A 15,659-nucleotide genomic window follows, 5' to 3' on the forward strand; every position below is an offset into this window, starting at 1 on the left:
GTACCGCATGGGCAAGCGCAAGGCCTTCGAAGACGAGCTGCGCCGCCAGCGCCACCACGTGGGCACGTGGATGAAGTACGCCACGTGGGAGGAGAGCCAGGAGGAGTTCGCGCGTGCGCGCAGCGTCTTCGAGCGCGCGCTGGACGTGGACTACAAGGCCACCACGATCTGGCTCAAGTACGCCGAGATGGAGATGCGCCACAAGTTCGCCAATCACGCGCGCAACGTCTGGGACCGCGCCGTAACGCTGCTGCCCCGCGTGGCGCAGTTCTGGTACAAGTACGCCTTCATGGAGGAGATCCTGGGCAACCTCAACGGCGCGCGGCGTGTGTTCGAGCGCTGGATGGAGTGGCAGCCAAACGACCAGGCCTGGTACTCGTATATTAAACTGGAGGTGCGCGCCAACGACATCCCGCGTGCGAGGGCGCTGTACGAGCGCTACGTCATGTGTCACCCCGGGGAGAAGGCCTACATCAAGTACGCCAAGTGGGAGGAGCGGTCTCAGAAGCAGCTAGCGTTGGCCAGGAAAGTGTACGAGCGAGCTCTGGAGGAGCTGCGCAGTGATGAGAAGACGGAGCAGATTTATCTCGCTTTTGCGCTCTTCGAAGAGAGGTGTCGCGAGCTGGAGCGAGCTCGCGCAGTGTTCAAGTACGCGCTAGACACGCTGCCGAAGGAGGAGGCGCCGGCGCTGTACAGCGCGTTTATTACGTTCGAGAAGCAGCACGGCGATAAGGAACGGATCGAGGAGGTGGTCATTGCCAAGCGACGTGTCGTGTACGAGCAGCAGGTGACCGCCAATGCGCTGGACTATGACTCGTGGCTGGAGTACATCAAGCTCGAGGAGAACGAGGCTGCCGGTTCGCAGTCGTTTGGCCTGGTGCGTGAGGTGTATGAGCGCGCCATCGCTAACGTGCCACCAATTCCCGAGAAGAAGTACTGGCGCAGGTATATCTACCTCTGGATTAAGTACGCGCTGTTTGAAGAGCTGCTGGCTGGTGACAACGACGACAGCGGCAACTCGTCTGAGCGTTGCAAACAGGTTTATAAGACGTGCCTGAAGCTGATTCCGCACGACAAGTTTACGTTCGCGAAGATTTGGGTTCTCTATGCCAAGTTCCTCATCCGGCAGCGCGACGTCCAGGGAGCTCGGATGACACTTGGCGAAGCTCTAGGACGCTGCCCCAAGAAGAAACTATTTACCACCTACATCGAGCTGGAGCTCATGATGGGCGAGATCGATCGCTGTCGTAAGATCTACATGCGCTTCCTCGAGTTTGATGCGCAGAACTGCGAGACGTGGCAAAAGTACGCCATGCTCGAGCGCCAGGTGGGCGAGACGGAGCGCGCTCGCGCAATTTACGAGTTGGCTATCAAGCAGCCCGTACTGGACATGCCCGAGATGATCTGGAAGCACTATATCGACTTTGAAATCGAGAATGACGAGCGTGAGAACACTCGCGCTCTGTACGAGCGGCTGTTGGAGCGCACGAAGCACGTGAAGGTCTGGATCAGCTTCGCTCAATTCGAGGCATCATCGCCCGACGACAAGGACACGCAAGGAGAGAACCTGGAGGCGGCGCGCGACGTATTTGAGCGCGCACTGCGCTACATGAAGGACCAGGGCGGAGAGGAGCTCAAGGAGGACCGCGTGCTGTGCATGGAGACGTGGCTGGAGATGGAGAAGAAGGGCGGCGACACCAAGATGATTCAGAAGGTCAGCGACATGCTGCCGCGGAAGGTCACCAAGCAGCGCATGGCGTACGCGCAGGACGGGGTATGCATGGAGCTGTTTGTGTTGCTTGGGTCTGCTATGTATGGATGGTTCTAACGCTGTTGCTGTGTATTGTTTGTGCGCACAGACGGAGTTGGGCCTCGAGGAGTACACGGACTACATCTTCCCGGACGACGAGCAGGCCCAGTCGCACCTCAAGCTGCTGCAGGCTGCGCAGCTCTGGAAGCAGAAGAAGCGCGCGCGCGAGGAGGCCGAGAACACAGCAGAGGCCTCGGACTAATGCAATGTATTACAGCTTTCGTCCATCGGCCGCTTCAACGTACTGTGTTGTTGAAGAGTGGTTGCCGTTTCTGTCTCATCAGCTACCACCTGTCAATCCCGATATCATCACTTCTAAAGGGATTAGCGCCTATCATCGCTCATCTCGATCATTTCATTGAGTCATTAGCTTTTTTGAGGCTCACAAGCGCCGCGACCATGGTTCTTCCTGTGCGTTCACTGCTGCCTCCTGGGGGCTGCACGCGTGCTCTGCTTGCGCGCGCAGGTGCATCTTGTAGCCGTGGATCTCCTCTATCTCGTGGTGCAGCTTACAGCGCGCGATACGCTTCCAACGCGCCGCCGCGCCAAGTCTTCGCGGATCCCTCGGTGGGTATAGGCAGCCTCCCGCTGGCGCCTGAGGAGACGCAGGCGGAGCGCGAGCTGCTCAACTCGCTGCCGGAGTTCCAGGAGGCGGCGCAAGTGCTGCTGGGCCAGGGCGGAGACGAGGCGCGGCTGCTGCCCAACTGCAAGCGCGCCGAGAAGGCGCTGCCCAAGCTGCAGCGCACCGTTGAGATCTGCCGCTCGGCCATGGGCTTCCAGAGCGTGTACCTGCAGGCGGCGCTGCGCCACCTGGTGGCCACGCTCTTCATGAAGGGCGACGTGGCGGAGGCGCGCAAGGTCATGCAGGAGCGCGGCGACGTGATGCAGTGGCCCGTGGCGGAGCACGAGCGCATGCTGCGGCTGCTGCTGCGCGCCAACCTGCCCCAGGAGGCGGCGGCCTGGTGCCAGAAGGACGAGTTCACCAAGCTCTACCCGAAGGACGCGACGGTGCCACTCAAGTGGTCGCTCTACGAGCTCATCGGCACGGAGCTCAGCGGCGGAGCCGAGCAACTGGCCAAGGCCGTGGAAGACCCGCTGTTTGTGCAGGCCGTGGAGACGCTCAGAGAGAAGAAGGACGTCGTGCTCAAGCACGAGGAGGCGAGCGACTTGAAGGCCAGTGAGGTGCAGCTGGGACGCGAGATCCCGTACCTGCTAGCGCAGTACGCGTCGCTGTCGGTGGCCAGCACGCGCGCGCTGGAGAGAGACCCCAAGGCGGACCCCAAGGCTCCGCCGTCTGACGCGCAACTTGTGAGCTTGAACCAGGCTGAAGTTCTGTACAAGGAGGCGCTGGCGTGGGTGGAGAAGACGGCTGCTGAAGATGACAAGGACGCGCTGCTGGCTTCGGGCCCGAACGCTCCGTTTGGAGCGTGGGTTGAGACCAACCTTGGCGAGCTGCTGCTGCGCAAGAACAAGCCTGAGGAGGCGATGGAGTGGCTGGGCAAAGCCATGAGCACGCTGCAGGCAGAGCAGACCGGTGTCGGAGGCAGCGCGCTGGCGATGACGCGTGTACTTGGGCAGATTGCCCGCGGTTGCCACACCATGGGCCAGGCCGTGACGAGCGAGGGCCTCTTTGTTACGGTGGTCGAGTCATTTGAGCGTGAATCCAAGCTTTCTGCAACAGATCGTGTCGAGTTCGCTCGCGTGCTTCGCTCGTACGGTGATCTGCTGGCGAACTGGGAAAAGCGTGAGGCTGGTGCCGCCAAGCGGTACGCTCAGGCCGAGCGCGTGGAGAAGGAGATTGCAGAGATGTGCAAGGCCAACCAGAGCGCCGCCGCGCTGCACCCCGTATTTTATTTGCCGCTGTGAGGGGGTGAAGGAGTCGGCAACAAGGAGCTCTGATATGCTTGATAGTCGAGCAAACATAAGTAAGCTGTAAATGGTGCGCCTAATGGAATACTCGGCTTTTCACGTGCTACTGCTTGTTCATTTCATCCAGGGGGGTTTCGGTTATCCACACGCAGGGACACTGGGCAACGAGACTGCACTACAAAATGTCTCGTCAATCCTGCAGACTTGAAGACGAAAGCTCAGTCCATGTCGACAGCAACGTAATCGTGGCGATACGGGGGGCTTTGAGCGTGCCTGCGAGTAGGCTGGACACCACTTTGAACAAGTCGCTCGGATCCCGCCAACGAGATAGCGCAAAACAAGAAGAGGAACGATACCCCCATCTACGAACAGCAACGCAAATACATCAGCACGTGGGAGAAAGATCACAACAAGTTCCAACATCACCGACGTACCAGCAACATCCACGGCATGATAATGTCAAAGCTGGACATGCTCTTGCCCTCCAGGCGATCCGCGAGCAGGAAGAATGGCGCTACGAGCATCAAGATAATGCCGGCAGTAAAGACCGCGTCCAGGAGTCGGTGCGCGGACGTCGAGTTGATGTACTTCTTGACTGGGTACCAGCAGAGATAGGCCACCAGTATCCACACAGGCGTCAACACGCGCCACCAGCTCGAAGCGTCCAAGCTGCCATCCACCTTCATACCAATGAGCAGCGCTTGAGCGATGCGCAGCAGCGTCATGATCGACTTGCGCACCACGGCCTTCACCAGCATCCTCCGCTCCTCCACAATGGCCGCCGTCTCCGAGAAACTGGCGCCGACCGTGTCATTCACGAGCATATAGTTGCCCAGTACGCCGCCTGTCACCGTCTCGAGCAGGTTGAGCACCTCGTAGACGAAATACGGCGCCAAGACCGCCACGAGGCTCCAGTCCACAACTCCATCCAACTTGAGCGCGATGAAAACTTGCACCACCAGTAGCAGCAACTCCTTGACAAAGGAGTAAAGCTTGCCGTCTGCAAACACCAGTGAGAAGAGCAAACTGCCGTAGTAAACGACGTTCAGCACCCACAGAGGGGTGAAGACCACCCTCCACGAGTTGGAGATCAACTCGTCCGCTTTCAGACAGCACAGAACTGCAGCGAAAAAAGTCACACAATTAGTTGCCACTCTGCTGGTATAAAGTATGGAGTAGCATGACGTACTGGGGATTGCGAGCACGAAGAAGAAGTGCACCATAGCCAGGAGCAGCGTTAGGCAGCGCCCGCGGAAGCCGAAACCCCTCACGGTCTCATACACGTCCTGCGCGATGCAATAAATGCACTTAGTTAGATACAATAGTGCGCGGGCAATTGCTACACAAGCAGCGCACCTCGACACTCCAGCCGTTGAAGCTCATGCTGAGGCGAGGACTCCACTGCGCTCCGGCGTCCGTGGTGGCAACTTGGTTGATGGGGGTGGCCCACCACGTCAGGCGAAATGCCAATTGAAGGCTAGGTGTGGAAATCAGTTGATGGGGGAGATCTGATTGGCTGAACAGCTGCGGTCTATATAGAGAAGCAGGCTTGTAAAGCTGTTCGCAAAAGACAGGTAACCTCCATTTGCTGTTCCTGTCTGATAGATATGGTTTGGTAGAGAGCTCTGTCTGCTAACGTCTGGGGGCATCACTGTCATGCTGTACATGTAGATAGAGGTGGTGGTGATTGTGTTGGAGTGAACTTCAACTTGGTAGGTAGGATATGCCTTTCACTTGTCCTTGCCCTTGTCGGCCAAGCTCGCCACGACCTCTGCGACTGAAGCTCGCAGCACATTGTTTGGGATGAGTTCCATGGGCGTTTGGCCGCCTCTGTCTTCAGCAGTCAGGTCGGCGCCGTGCTCTAGCAGCTTCTGCCACATGATCGGGAAGAGCGCTAGACGCGCCGCCTGGTGCAAGGGTGTGTCCCCGAAGCGGTTGCGCTGGTTCACATCAGCTCCATGGGCAAGCAGTACATCCATCAGCTCGATGTCGTAGCGACGCATGGCGTGATGCAGCGGCGTGGCCGTCGCCGTGTTCGCGGCGTTCACATCGGCACTATGCTCCAGCAGCAACCTGGCCATCTGCAGCTGCACAGACTCCTCCTCTTCCTCCTCACTGTCACTGATGTACTCGTCCATATCCGACGAGGTCATGGCCGCAAGCAGCAGCAGTGCTGTGTTGTCCTGGTAGTCCGTCGCGTTCACGTCCGCTTGTCCTTCCTCGAGTAGCAGCTTGGCCATGCCAAGCCTCGCCTTGCTAACCGCCATGTGCAGCGGCGTGGCCATCCTCCTGTTCGCCAGATTCACGTCCGCACCCATGCCGAACAATTCTCTGGCCACTTCCAGTTGGGCGCAGTCCGCCGCGTAGTGCAGCGCTGTGTTGCCCAGCGAGTCGGTGGCGTTCACCTCCTCCCTGACACTGGATCCTTTGAGCACGCCCAGCACACCCATAGCTCCGTATTTCGCTGCGATGTGCAGCACGCTGCTGCCCACGGGGTCCCTACCGGAGACGTCGGCCCCGTGAGCCAGCAGCACCTTAAGCATCTCGGCCTCGTCGGCGCGCGCGGCGTCGAACAGCGGCTTCTCGCTGTGGCGCACGTCCGAGTTGAGGTCGGGCTCGAAGCCCAGCACGAAGCCCAGCACCGACAGCTGCCGACTGCGCAGCGCCGCAGATAGCAGCCGCCGCCAGAAGAGCTCCGAGACCTGCTCGGCCCATTGCGGGTGCGTCAGCACGGCGGACACGATCAGCTCCGCGACCCCCACGTGGCCGTGCTCCAGCGCCTGCTCGCACGGCGTCTCGCCGAAGAAGCGGTTGGCCAGGAGCACGTCGTCCACCGCGCCCTGCTCCAGCAGCGACGCCACGCGGGCCTCGTCCCCGGCAGCGCTGGCGGCCAGGAGAGCAGACGAAGAGTCCCCCAGCGGGTCCTCGCGGCCGTCGCTCCAGTGCTGCGTCAGAGCCGCCATCTTCGAAAATGAACTTCAACTGAGGCGGTACATTGTACCACCAAGGTACAGTGTACTACCGTAGTAGTCATTGTGTACGCACACTCGCCACCAAGATGCCCAAGCTGCTGCTGTGCGGCGCCGTGCAGGGCCACTGGGAGCTGCTGTTCGAGCGCGCGCGCAAGCTCAACGCGGCCGCCAAGGACAAGCCGTTCGAGGCGCTCGTGTGCGTGGGGCGCTGCTTCCCGCTGCCCGTCGAGTACCTCGCAGGAGGCAGCAAACAGGTGCCGCTGCCTACGTACTTCCTGCCGGGACACGAGGCGGCGCGTTCGTGGCAGGAAGACGCCAAACAGACCCAAGTCTTCGACCAGTTAAGCGCGGAGAATCAGTCGAGCGAGCCTGTGCAGATCGGAGAAGGATTCTTCTGCCTTGCTGGAGCTGGAGTCGCCAATGTAAGAGCTGCATAAGTGGCGAGCTGTCGGCTGAGTGGTTGCCAATGCATTTGTGTTTTATTGTTGTCCACTCTGTAGATCGCAGGACTGAAGGTTGCGTATATGTCCGGCACGGAGACCCACGGCTCGGAGGACGAGAAGGGGACGCTGCTGACGTACTCCAAGGCGTCGGTACGTTGTTGGGGCCTCACAACTTCTGGCGGGTTGAGGCTAATTCTTACTGGTATCTGCTTTTTGCGTGTAGACTGAAGCACTAGTGCAGCAACTACTTGCAGATGGAGATCAGGGAGACGTGGACTTCTTGTTTACTGCAGAGTATCCGACGAGCTTTCAGCTTCTGCTGCCGGAGCAGCAACTGCCTCATGGACTGCAGGCGATGCGAGGCAGCTCTGCGATAAGGCAGATTGTGCAGCAGGTGCACCCCAAGTATCACATCACGAGCCGCGGAGGCGACGGTACACGCGGTGACGTGTTCTACCAGCGACTGCCCTACGTGAGCGAAGTTACTGGAACAGGACGCAAGCAACTCACACGACTCATTGGTCTCAGCGGTGTCAACAAAGTCAAGGACAAGACGCGCAAGTATCTGCATGCACTTCAAGTCGTTCCGTTCGCCCAGCAGAGCGCAGAGGAGCGCCAGCGCGTGGATATCCCCGCAGGCACTACACAGAACCCATACCTTCACGCATTACTCGAAGAAGCGACCTCACGAAGTGGTGAACCAGACGCGAAGCGAAGGAAGCTGGATCCCGCTGCGACCGGAGGCCTATCCGCCGAGCAGATCGAGCAGCTCACCGCTAAAAGCCGAGGTGACGCTCAGTTCTTTTACGACCAAAGACTCGCAGCCAAGGGCCAGCGCAAGGGCGGGCTGGTCCCAGGTGACCAGCAGCAGCGGAGAAATAATCGACCCGTGGTACCGGGCCGCACTGAGTGCTGGTTTTGCCTGTCGACGCCGACATTGGAGCGCCACTTGATCGTGAGCATCGGCCAGGAGGCATATCTGGCCATGCCCAAGGGCGCTATCTGCGGGGATCACTTGCTCATCGTGCCCATAGCGCACGAGGCGTCCACAATGGCGCTTAGCGAGGATACCTGGCGCGAGATGGAGCGCTTCAAGTCGGCGCTGCGCCGCTACTTTGCGTCGCAGGACAAGGAGCTGCTGGTGATCGACCGCAACGTGGCCACGCTGGGAGCCACGCACTGCCACTTGCAGGTCGTGGGCGTGCCCAAGGCGAAGGCCGAGGCCGCTCGCCGCGTCTTTGAGACGGAGGGCGAGAAATACCACGTCAAGTTCGAGGAGCTGCAGCGCGGTCCCGACGAGAAAGCAGACGACGACAGCGCCGCCGATGCCGCGGCGTGTACAGGCCCACTTGAGCTGCTTCGCCAGCAGACAAACGGCAAGCCGTTCCTGTACGCCGAGGTTCCGGATGGCCAGGGCGGCACCACGCAGCTTCTGCACCACGTGGAAGGCAAGCATTACGTGCAGTTCGGCCGCCACGCGGCTGCGTGCTTGCTGGACATGCCGCGGCGCGCCAACTGGAAGTTCTGCGTGGTGCCCAAGCCCGAGGAGGAGAAGCTCACGCAGACGTTCAAGAGCCAATGGAAGCAGTACGACTTCACACTCGAGGACGACGAAGACGAGGACGCGTGAGGTGAAGGCGGGCTTTAATGGGGGACAATCAGCATGGTATATTGATACGAAGGAGAGCGCTGCGCGTGGCTTAAAAGTTCGGCCAGTGACGGGGAGCGAGGATCTCCTGCTGGTTTACTACTACTACTACGATAGCTTAGGATGGTTTATGGTTGTGTCGATAATATAGAAATACGGCGGGGACGGAGGCAGGTCCAGCGCATTGACACGTTCCTCCAGGTCTTGTCTGTCGGCTGCGAGGGAATCTTCCAGCCTTGACAGCACGTTTACGTGGACTTCTGGCCGAAGACGACGTTCCAAATGTCGGTCTTGCTCTGCGCCTTGGCGACCGGGTTCGCGCCCGACGTGGGGTAGTTGACCTGCTTGGCGGAGCCCTGCGCGGCGGCGGGGGACTCGTGCAGCGCCTCCTGGATCTGCTTCTCGTAGTCCACGCCGTAGATGTCGCACCAGGCCTTCTCGCCCTGGGAAACCGGCGGCACGCTCGTCTTGGCGGAGCCGCCCGAGGTGGCGGGCGTCTGCTGTAGTACGCGCGCGGGCGTGGACGAGCTGATGCAGCGGGCGGCGGCCTTGGGTAGTCGGAGCGAGTTGCGGGCCAGCATGGCTGTAGTTGGTGTTGTAGTTGCTGTGGGCGGCGGCTTGCGGCTTGCTGGGTCGAGAGTGAATTCGGAAGTGAGCCAAAACGCGCCTCCAATGCAAGTGATGAGCGGGCCAGAGTGAAGATCGAATACGCAAGCGGACGTGTTCCTGTCAAATAGAATTCGTAAACTATGCCGTGGTATTGCAGGATATCAGTTGTGTACGGTTTGTGTTGATAGTTAAGGGCAAAGTATCCATCCGAGAACGACGGGTTTATCCGTATACAAAGGGTAACCGGTGAAATGGTAATGGCGAAACGTCGTTTCGTGTCTCTCTGCATGTTGCAGTTCTTGCGGAGACGGCGGGCTAGGGCCCGTTAACCGCCTTGTTTATGCGCCTTACATCTTGGGCTCAGTATATGATTACTCACGGGCCCGGCTCTGCACCTAACCGATTTTGCGCCAATGCGGACTCGACATCGTCCGCCTCCATTTTGACTGGGCCCCAGTCTTGCGTTTCGCGGCGATGTCCGCGATTGAAGGCTGGGCTTTAACTTCAAGCCTGCAACGCCTGCCGGTGACGCGGGCGACTTGGTCGTGCGCCGAGAACTGCAACCTGCACCGCCGCAGTCCGCTTGGTGCTTGTTGCTCCAGCCATCGTCCCGTCGGTCGGTCGGGGCGGCTTGCCTCAGCGAGTTCTTCCTATCGGGCTGATCGCCGCCGCCGAGCTCAGAATGCGCGTCATCGCCGCACGGCTATGCCGGACGGAAAGTGGCACTTTGCGGTGGTTCACGCGACATACAGAAATCGAGTCTCGCGCGGAAAATGCTCGTGAGCCGGCGCTCAGCTCGTTCAAACGTGGCGCTGGCAGTGATAGGTGGGGGGGGACCATACACACCCAGCAAGAGAAGCCACGGGGGTGAGACCGTCATACCCCGAAGCGAGTGTCGCGCTCGGCACTTCGCGCTTCCGCTCTCGGCTTCTGAGTCGCGGCGGAATCAGGTGCCGCCGCTGTAATCGAACTGTTTGGATGCGGGGATGCGTCAAGTTCAGGGCGGACTTGCGCTTCAGAAAGCGACACCACAGCCTGTCATAAATGCTTTGAATAAATTCACCGCCACAGGGTCATCGTGTATCTCAGGTTTGGGCAGTTTCTAACGCATCGTCTCTCGCAGGTGTATCCATCAAAAACAATTATATACAGGGATCGCTGTTTCAAACGCTGCATCCGTTGGCAACGGAAGGGCCGTTTGGGGCCGCTTCCCGGTGTCATCGCGTTGAAGTGCACGGCACGGGGCAGCATCTCCTCTAACTGGTTCCCGCGACCGAGAGACCATCCCCGCGGACTCTGAGCAATCGACCCCGCCGGTACCAAAATCCGGCCGGCCGGCTAGCGCTTCCACGTGGTCATGCAGCCGTCCTGCGGACGCAAGCTCGGCAGCCGCACCAGCTTCTTGCCCAGCGAGTTGCCCTTCTTGACCAGCACGCTGAAGACACCCGTGCAGATGAGCAGCGTCAGCAGCACCGAGCGGAACAGCCGCTCGAACATGTAGCTCTGGCCGCCGCTGCGGTACGTCTCCACGAGGAAGAAGGCCACCACGAGGCCCATGAGTTTGGTCAGCACCGACTCGAGGCTCTCGCCCTGCGTCTGGAACGGCGACGGCTTGCTGCGCGACACCGAGAAGCGCCCGAGCAGCAGGTCCAGCACGTCCTGGCGGTAGCCGTCCATGAAGTTGTTCATGATGTAGCGCACGCACGAGTTGTAGCCGTCCATGAGCGCGCCCTTCTTGGTGCGCTTGCCCGTGCGCGTGAAGTCCGTCTTGAGCGCGCCCGTGCCTGCGTAGAACAGGCTGATGGCGTCGGCGTTGTTGCCCCACACGCGCTTGAACGTGCGCTCGAAGTCCTCGAACGGCGAGTTGAGCACGTTGCCTTGCAGCGCCTCAGTCTCGTTGAGCTGCAGCATCAGACTGCGCCGGCCGAAGAGCGACTAGCAAGCAAATAGATGCAACACATGACCGGGGTTAGCAACGACTTCAACACGGAACATACGGCAGGCAAGATACCCCTCAAGGTATCTTTGACAGACGTGCGCACCTGAACGACGTTGGTGCGGTCGAGGTTGTCCATGCAGTTCGTGCGCACGACGCCCGACTGCTTGCTCACGACAGCGCCATCCGCACTTTTGCAAAAGTATCTGAACCAGCAGCAGAAAGGGTTAAAAAGTTGTTCAGATGAGTCGCGCTGAGCTGTGCTGTAGCTCACCCGTGGTCCAGGAAGTCGTCGTCGACTTGCTTGATCAGTTTTTCGAGATTGCCCCATTTCATGTTGCGGCACTCGCGGTGGAAATCAAACCAAACGAGACGCACGGCCGCCAGAATGTGCGAGTCCTTGGTGGCGGCGTCGGTCACGGTCTTGGCCATCGCCTCTCCGAGCTTGAGCTGTTCCTTCTTCTTGTCGATGAGATTCACGAACAGCACCCGGCCGTACAGCGACATGAGCTCGTACGCATGCTTCTGGAAGGCTGTCACGTTCCGCTCCACGTCGCCCGCCTGGTATACCTTGGGAGCGTACTTCATGGTAACCGGGGAGCTCCAGAACACGGGGATCGAGCCACGGATCTGCACGAATGAAGTCTGCTTACCGTCGTCGAACAGACAGATCTGCTCGGTCTCGACGAAGTTGGCCACGTTGCCGTCGTCGTCGATGCCTCGCATAGTGAAGCGCATTCCCTGCCTTTTGCACGACCGCCTCGAGATGTACAGGATGCGGAAGGACTTGTCCTTGACCTTGAGCTGCTCTGTCACCTCGATGTGCGCCTGCACCATAGGCGTGACCCATTCAAAGAACTTTTGCTCTGCAACAATCAACCCACACCCGCACACAGTCAATTGCAACTACTCAATACCAGCACTCCTATCCATCAACAACGCTTGCCGTACCCAGGAACGCCGAGCACAGCGACTTGTTCCAGAAGAAACGGTCGTCCGCGCGCTCGGCAATGCTGCCCTTCTTGCCGTCGAACGCCGCGATGCCTGCAATAGAACGAAGCAACCAAGGTGAGTCCGTTGCTCTCTCTCCCTCTATTGGCACCACCTCTCCGCCAATATTCGCCTCCTTACGCTGCAGCGAGTGCGTGAGGTCGAAGTGCTTGGCGAAGTGCAGCTTCTGCTTCTCGATGTCCGTCGTAATCATGTCGATGTACGTCTGCTCGTCCTGCTCCTGCTGGGGCGTGAGCGTGGGCAGGTTCTGCGTCGGGATGAGCAGCAGCTCGAGCTTCTGCACGAGGCGGATCTCGGCGTCGCCCACGCCCCTGGCCGCCAGCTTGGACTGCGTCACCACGGCCAGGTACGGCCCGCGCAGCAGCCAGAAGACGCCGTAGATGGCGTCGAAGGCCATGCGCCGGCCGTGCACGTGCTGGAAGTCCTCCACGTGCTCCACGCTCAGCCCCAGCGACGCGTCGCCCGCCGCCGAGCGCGGGATCTGCAGGCTCAGCGGTTGCGACGGGTGCAGCACCACCAGGAAGTCGTCCTGCACCACCAGCTCGTAGTGCTTCTTCTTGTCGGCGGGCGGCGGCATCTCTCCTCTATCCTAGAACAGTTCTATTGTGAGCTGGACGTCGCGAGGATACGAAACTGCAAGCTTGGAGCAACTTGCGCGCAACACAGCCTTCGACTAAGTGCGAATGCACTTCAACTAACATGTCAAGGTTGTTGTGGGATTGTTTTGGGCTTACCACGCACACGGACTACAGTATCTGCTTCGGTCGCAAAGGGGTTGTACAGCTCGCGCTCCTTCGGTTAGGCGGCGTAGGTGTGCAGGTGGCCGGGAGACGACAGCCGGTAGTTGTGCGGCGTCGGGCTGTCGCGGAAGTCGCTGTGGTGCAGGCCCCTTGCTGCCAGCGACTCGAAGCCGCCGCCTCCCGCCGTCATGCTCAGCAGCGTCTGGCTCTTCTCGAGCTGCTCCAAGATGGCCTCGCCCTCCATCTGCTGGTGCCGCATCCAGGCGGCCGCGGCCTCGTCGCGGGTCTGCAGGCCCGGGTGGATCGCATAGTCGAAGAGCAGGCTGCCGGCTACGGCGCCGACCATGGGCCCGATGAGATACACCCAACACGAGTCTGGTCGCTCGCCAGGCAGCGCGACGGAGCCCCAGCCGGCAATGGCCGCCACCACTCGAGGCCCGAAGTCTCGCGCGGGGTTCAGACACGCCTGCGTGAATGGCGCCATCACCATCGTCAGAGCTGCCAGCGTCGCGCCGACGTAGAACGGAGCCAGAGGCGTCGTCGGCATCCGTGACGGCGGCACCTCGTTGTTGATGTCTTGAGCCTCTGCAATTGAATTGGTAAAGGCGGCGACACCTGTCGGTTGCTGCGGCTGACGGATCACGCGCTGCACCAACACCAAGAGCAATGTCCCTAGAGCCTCCAAGAAGACGGCGCCTACAGCCGAAACATCGCTTTTGCTCCAGAAACTTGTGCTTTCTTCACCCGGGGCGTACACGAGCTGAGGATGCGGGTACGAAGCCCCGAACGCTAGCGCTGACAGTGATGAGCTTCCACTTCCACGAGTAAGACCCAACCGCGCCTCATAACGCGCAATTACTGACCCGAACACGAGATACACTGCTAGTCCAGCAAACGTAGCCCCCAGTAGCTGAAACAGCATGTAGGCAGGGATCTTGCATGTCTGGAAACCGCCGCGAGTGTGAGGAGAGATCGCGATCGCTAATGTCACGGCTGGATTGAGGTGCGCACCCGACCCGGGGCTGCCGATAAAGGTGGCGAGAGTGGCGGCGACGCCCCAACCAACTGCGACCTGCTGCAGCGCCAAATCGGGTCCTGGAGTGCTGAACGCGGCGGCGGCAATTCCTGCAGTGCCCAAGAAGACGAGCACGAACGTTCCGATGAATTCCGACGCGCATTCGAGAGCGAGCGTCCGCAGCGTCGGGGAGAGGATGCCGCTGGCGCTGAACATGGGTGAAGTGAATACCTTGCGGTCGAGGTTCCTTGAGGAGTGGACGTGGACTGCGTGGAGATGATCAATGACGGCAGCATCCGGAGCGCTCTGGGGTCTTTCCGCAGCAACGCCATCTCGAGCAGCAACGGTGAGCGGTTTCTCCCAAAGCAAGCAAAGCGTCGCGGACTCAAGTGGCGACTAGCAACGAGAACGACGCCATTTTTGCTTGGTTCCAGTGCAGGACAGGCGACGCCAGCCAGACTATCGCTAGACACGCAAAATATCACAAGCTGTGTGCAGGCACACCCAGATACGAAAGCAGCGGCAAGGAGTGAGTGAGTGAGTGAGTGACGTGACACGGTTCAGCATTGCATGTTGTTTGGAACCGGTCGACTGCTGAATTGCGAGTTGCGCGCGCACCGTCCGGACGGAGCTTGCACCCGTTAAGCTTGTTCCGACCCCGTTGAGGGCAGCACGCAGCCAAACACTTTGCTGCCCAGGAACGTCAGGTACGGCTCAGCGTTGGTCCCCTCTTGGGGGATGAAGTTCCGCCCGTCCCAGTATGCGCGTCGAGTCCAGCCAGCCAGTTGCGTGCACCGGAGCAGCAGATGACCGTCGTCCTCGGTCACAGTCTCCACGCGACACAACAAGTGCGCCACGCAGTCCTGCAGCGCGATACTCTGGGCCGCAGCGTTGGCAATCTCCTGACGAGCCAGCTCCTTCTTGGACAGCTTTCTCTTCTTGGTCTCCGCTTCAACTTGGTCATCGGATGTTGAAGTTGCAGGCTGCAGCTCCCCACCGCCAGGGGCACACACAGCAACGTGAAGTTGCTCGAACTTGTCGGCATCAGCTCCCGTACTGCCTCCGATGGCCAGTACGAGCTCCTCCATGCCCCTAACCGGGACGTTTAACACTGCAACACATAAATTGAAAATAGGGCAACAAGTGAGGAAAAGTGTATCTTAACCGGTGGGGCCACTTCAACTTTGCAACCAGTGTACCGAAGACGGCTCCCGATTGGTTCATGAACTTTGCCGTGTGGCGAGTGGCGTTCATGGAGCAGATGAATCCCCCCTGCGTTTTGCTCCCACAAAACCGGAGTGGCAAATGTTAGGCGTCTCACGGCAGATGGCAACAGAATAATGGTACACTGCTAATGCCGGACCTGGTTGTTAATGGCCGTGAGCCACGTGATGGTCATGAGGCTGCGCGCGCCGCCATCCTTGCTGCGCACCGAGAGCAGGCAGACCGGATTCGGGTACAGCAGCCGCGAGAGCATGCCCCGGTCCACCGCCACCCACTCCATTGGCGACACCATGTCGATTGGGGCCATACAGGTCGGACTTGACTTGGTTTCACTATGATGCGTAAGCTCATATGCATAGACCGCCCATTTTGGATTCGCACG

At 59.8% G+C, this 15,659-nt stretch overlaps 4 protein-coding genes across 4 annotated transcripts; 2 read left to right on the forward strand and 2 right to left on the reverse strand.

Moving 5' to 3' along the window:
• Window positions 1-1,319: 1,319 nt before the first annotated feature.
• Window positions 1,320-6,108, forward strand: PHYSODRAFT_288871 (hypothetical protein). The gene has a single exon (XM_009538490.1). The coding sequence runs from the start codon at window positions 2,210-2,212 to the stop codon at window positions 3,674-3,676; it is 1,467 nt and encodes a 488-aa protein (XP_009536785.1). The 5' UTR covers window positions 1,320-2,209; the 3' UTR covers window positions 3,677-6,108.
• A 629-nt stretch (window positions 6,109-6,737) lies between these two features.
• On the forward strand, window positions 6,738-8,724 carry PHYSODRAFT_528823 (hypothetical protein; the record flags this gene model as incomplete). Its single annotated transcript, XM_009538491.1, has 4 exons — window positions 6,738-7,073; window positions 7,152-7,244; window positions 7,318-8,625; window positions 8,668-8,724. The coding sequence occupies 4 exons, from the start codon at window positions 6,738-6,740 to the stop codon at window positions 8,722-8,724; spliced, it is 1,794 nt and encodes a 597-aa protein (XP_009536786.1).
• A 266-nt stretch (window positions 8,725-8,990) lies between these two features.
• On the reverse strand, window positions 8,991-9,323 carry PHYSODRAFT_340347 (hypothetical protein; the record flags this gene model as incomplete). Its single annotated transcript, XM_009538492.1, has 1 exon — window positions 8,991-9,323. One exon carries the CDS (start codon window positions 9,321-9,323, stop codon window positions 8,991-8,993), a length of 333 nt encoding a protein of 110 aa, XP_009536787.1.
• A 1,366-nt stretch (window positions 9,324-10,689) lies between these two features.
• On the reverse strand, window positions 10,690-15,557 carry PHYSODRAFT_565275 (hypothetical protein; the record flags this gene model as incomplete). Its single annotated transcript, XM_009538493.1, has 11 exons — window positions 10,690-11,286; window positions 11,394-11,493; window positions 11,562-12,153; window positions 12,239-12,331; window positions 12,419-12,877; window positions 13,042-13,081; window positions 13,373-13,717; window positions 13,796-14,141; window positions 14,849-15,135; window positions 15,245-15,325; window positions 15,417-15,557. 11 exons carry the CDS (start codon window positions 15,555-15,557, stop codon window positions 10,690-10,692), a joined length of 3,081 nt encoding a protein of 1,026 aa, XP_009536788.1.
• Window positions 15,558-15,659: the final 102 nt, after the last annotated feature.

This window comes from Phytophthora sojae (assembly GCF_000149755.1).
Source record: "Phytophthora sojae unplaced genomic scaffold PHYSOscaffold_12, whole genome shotgun sequence".
NCBI lineage: Eukaryota > Oomycota > Peronosporomycetes > Peronosporales > Peronosporaceae > Phytophthora > Phytophthora sojae.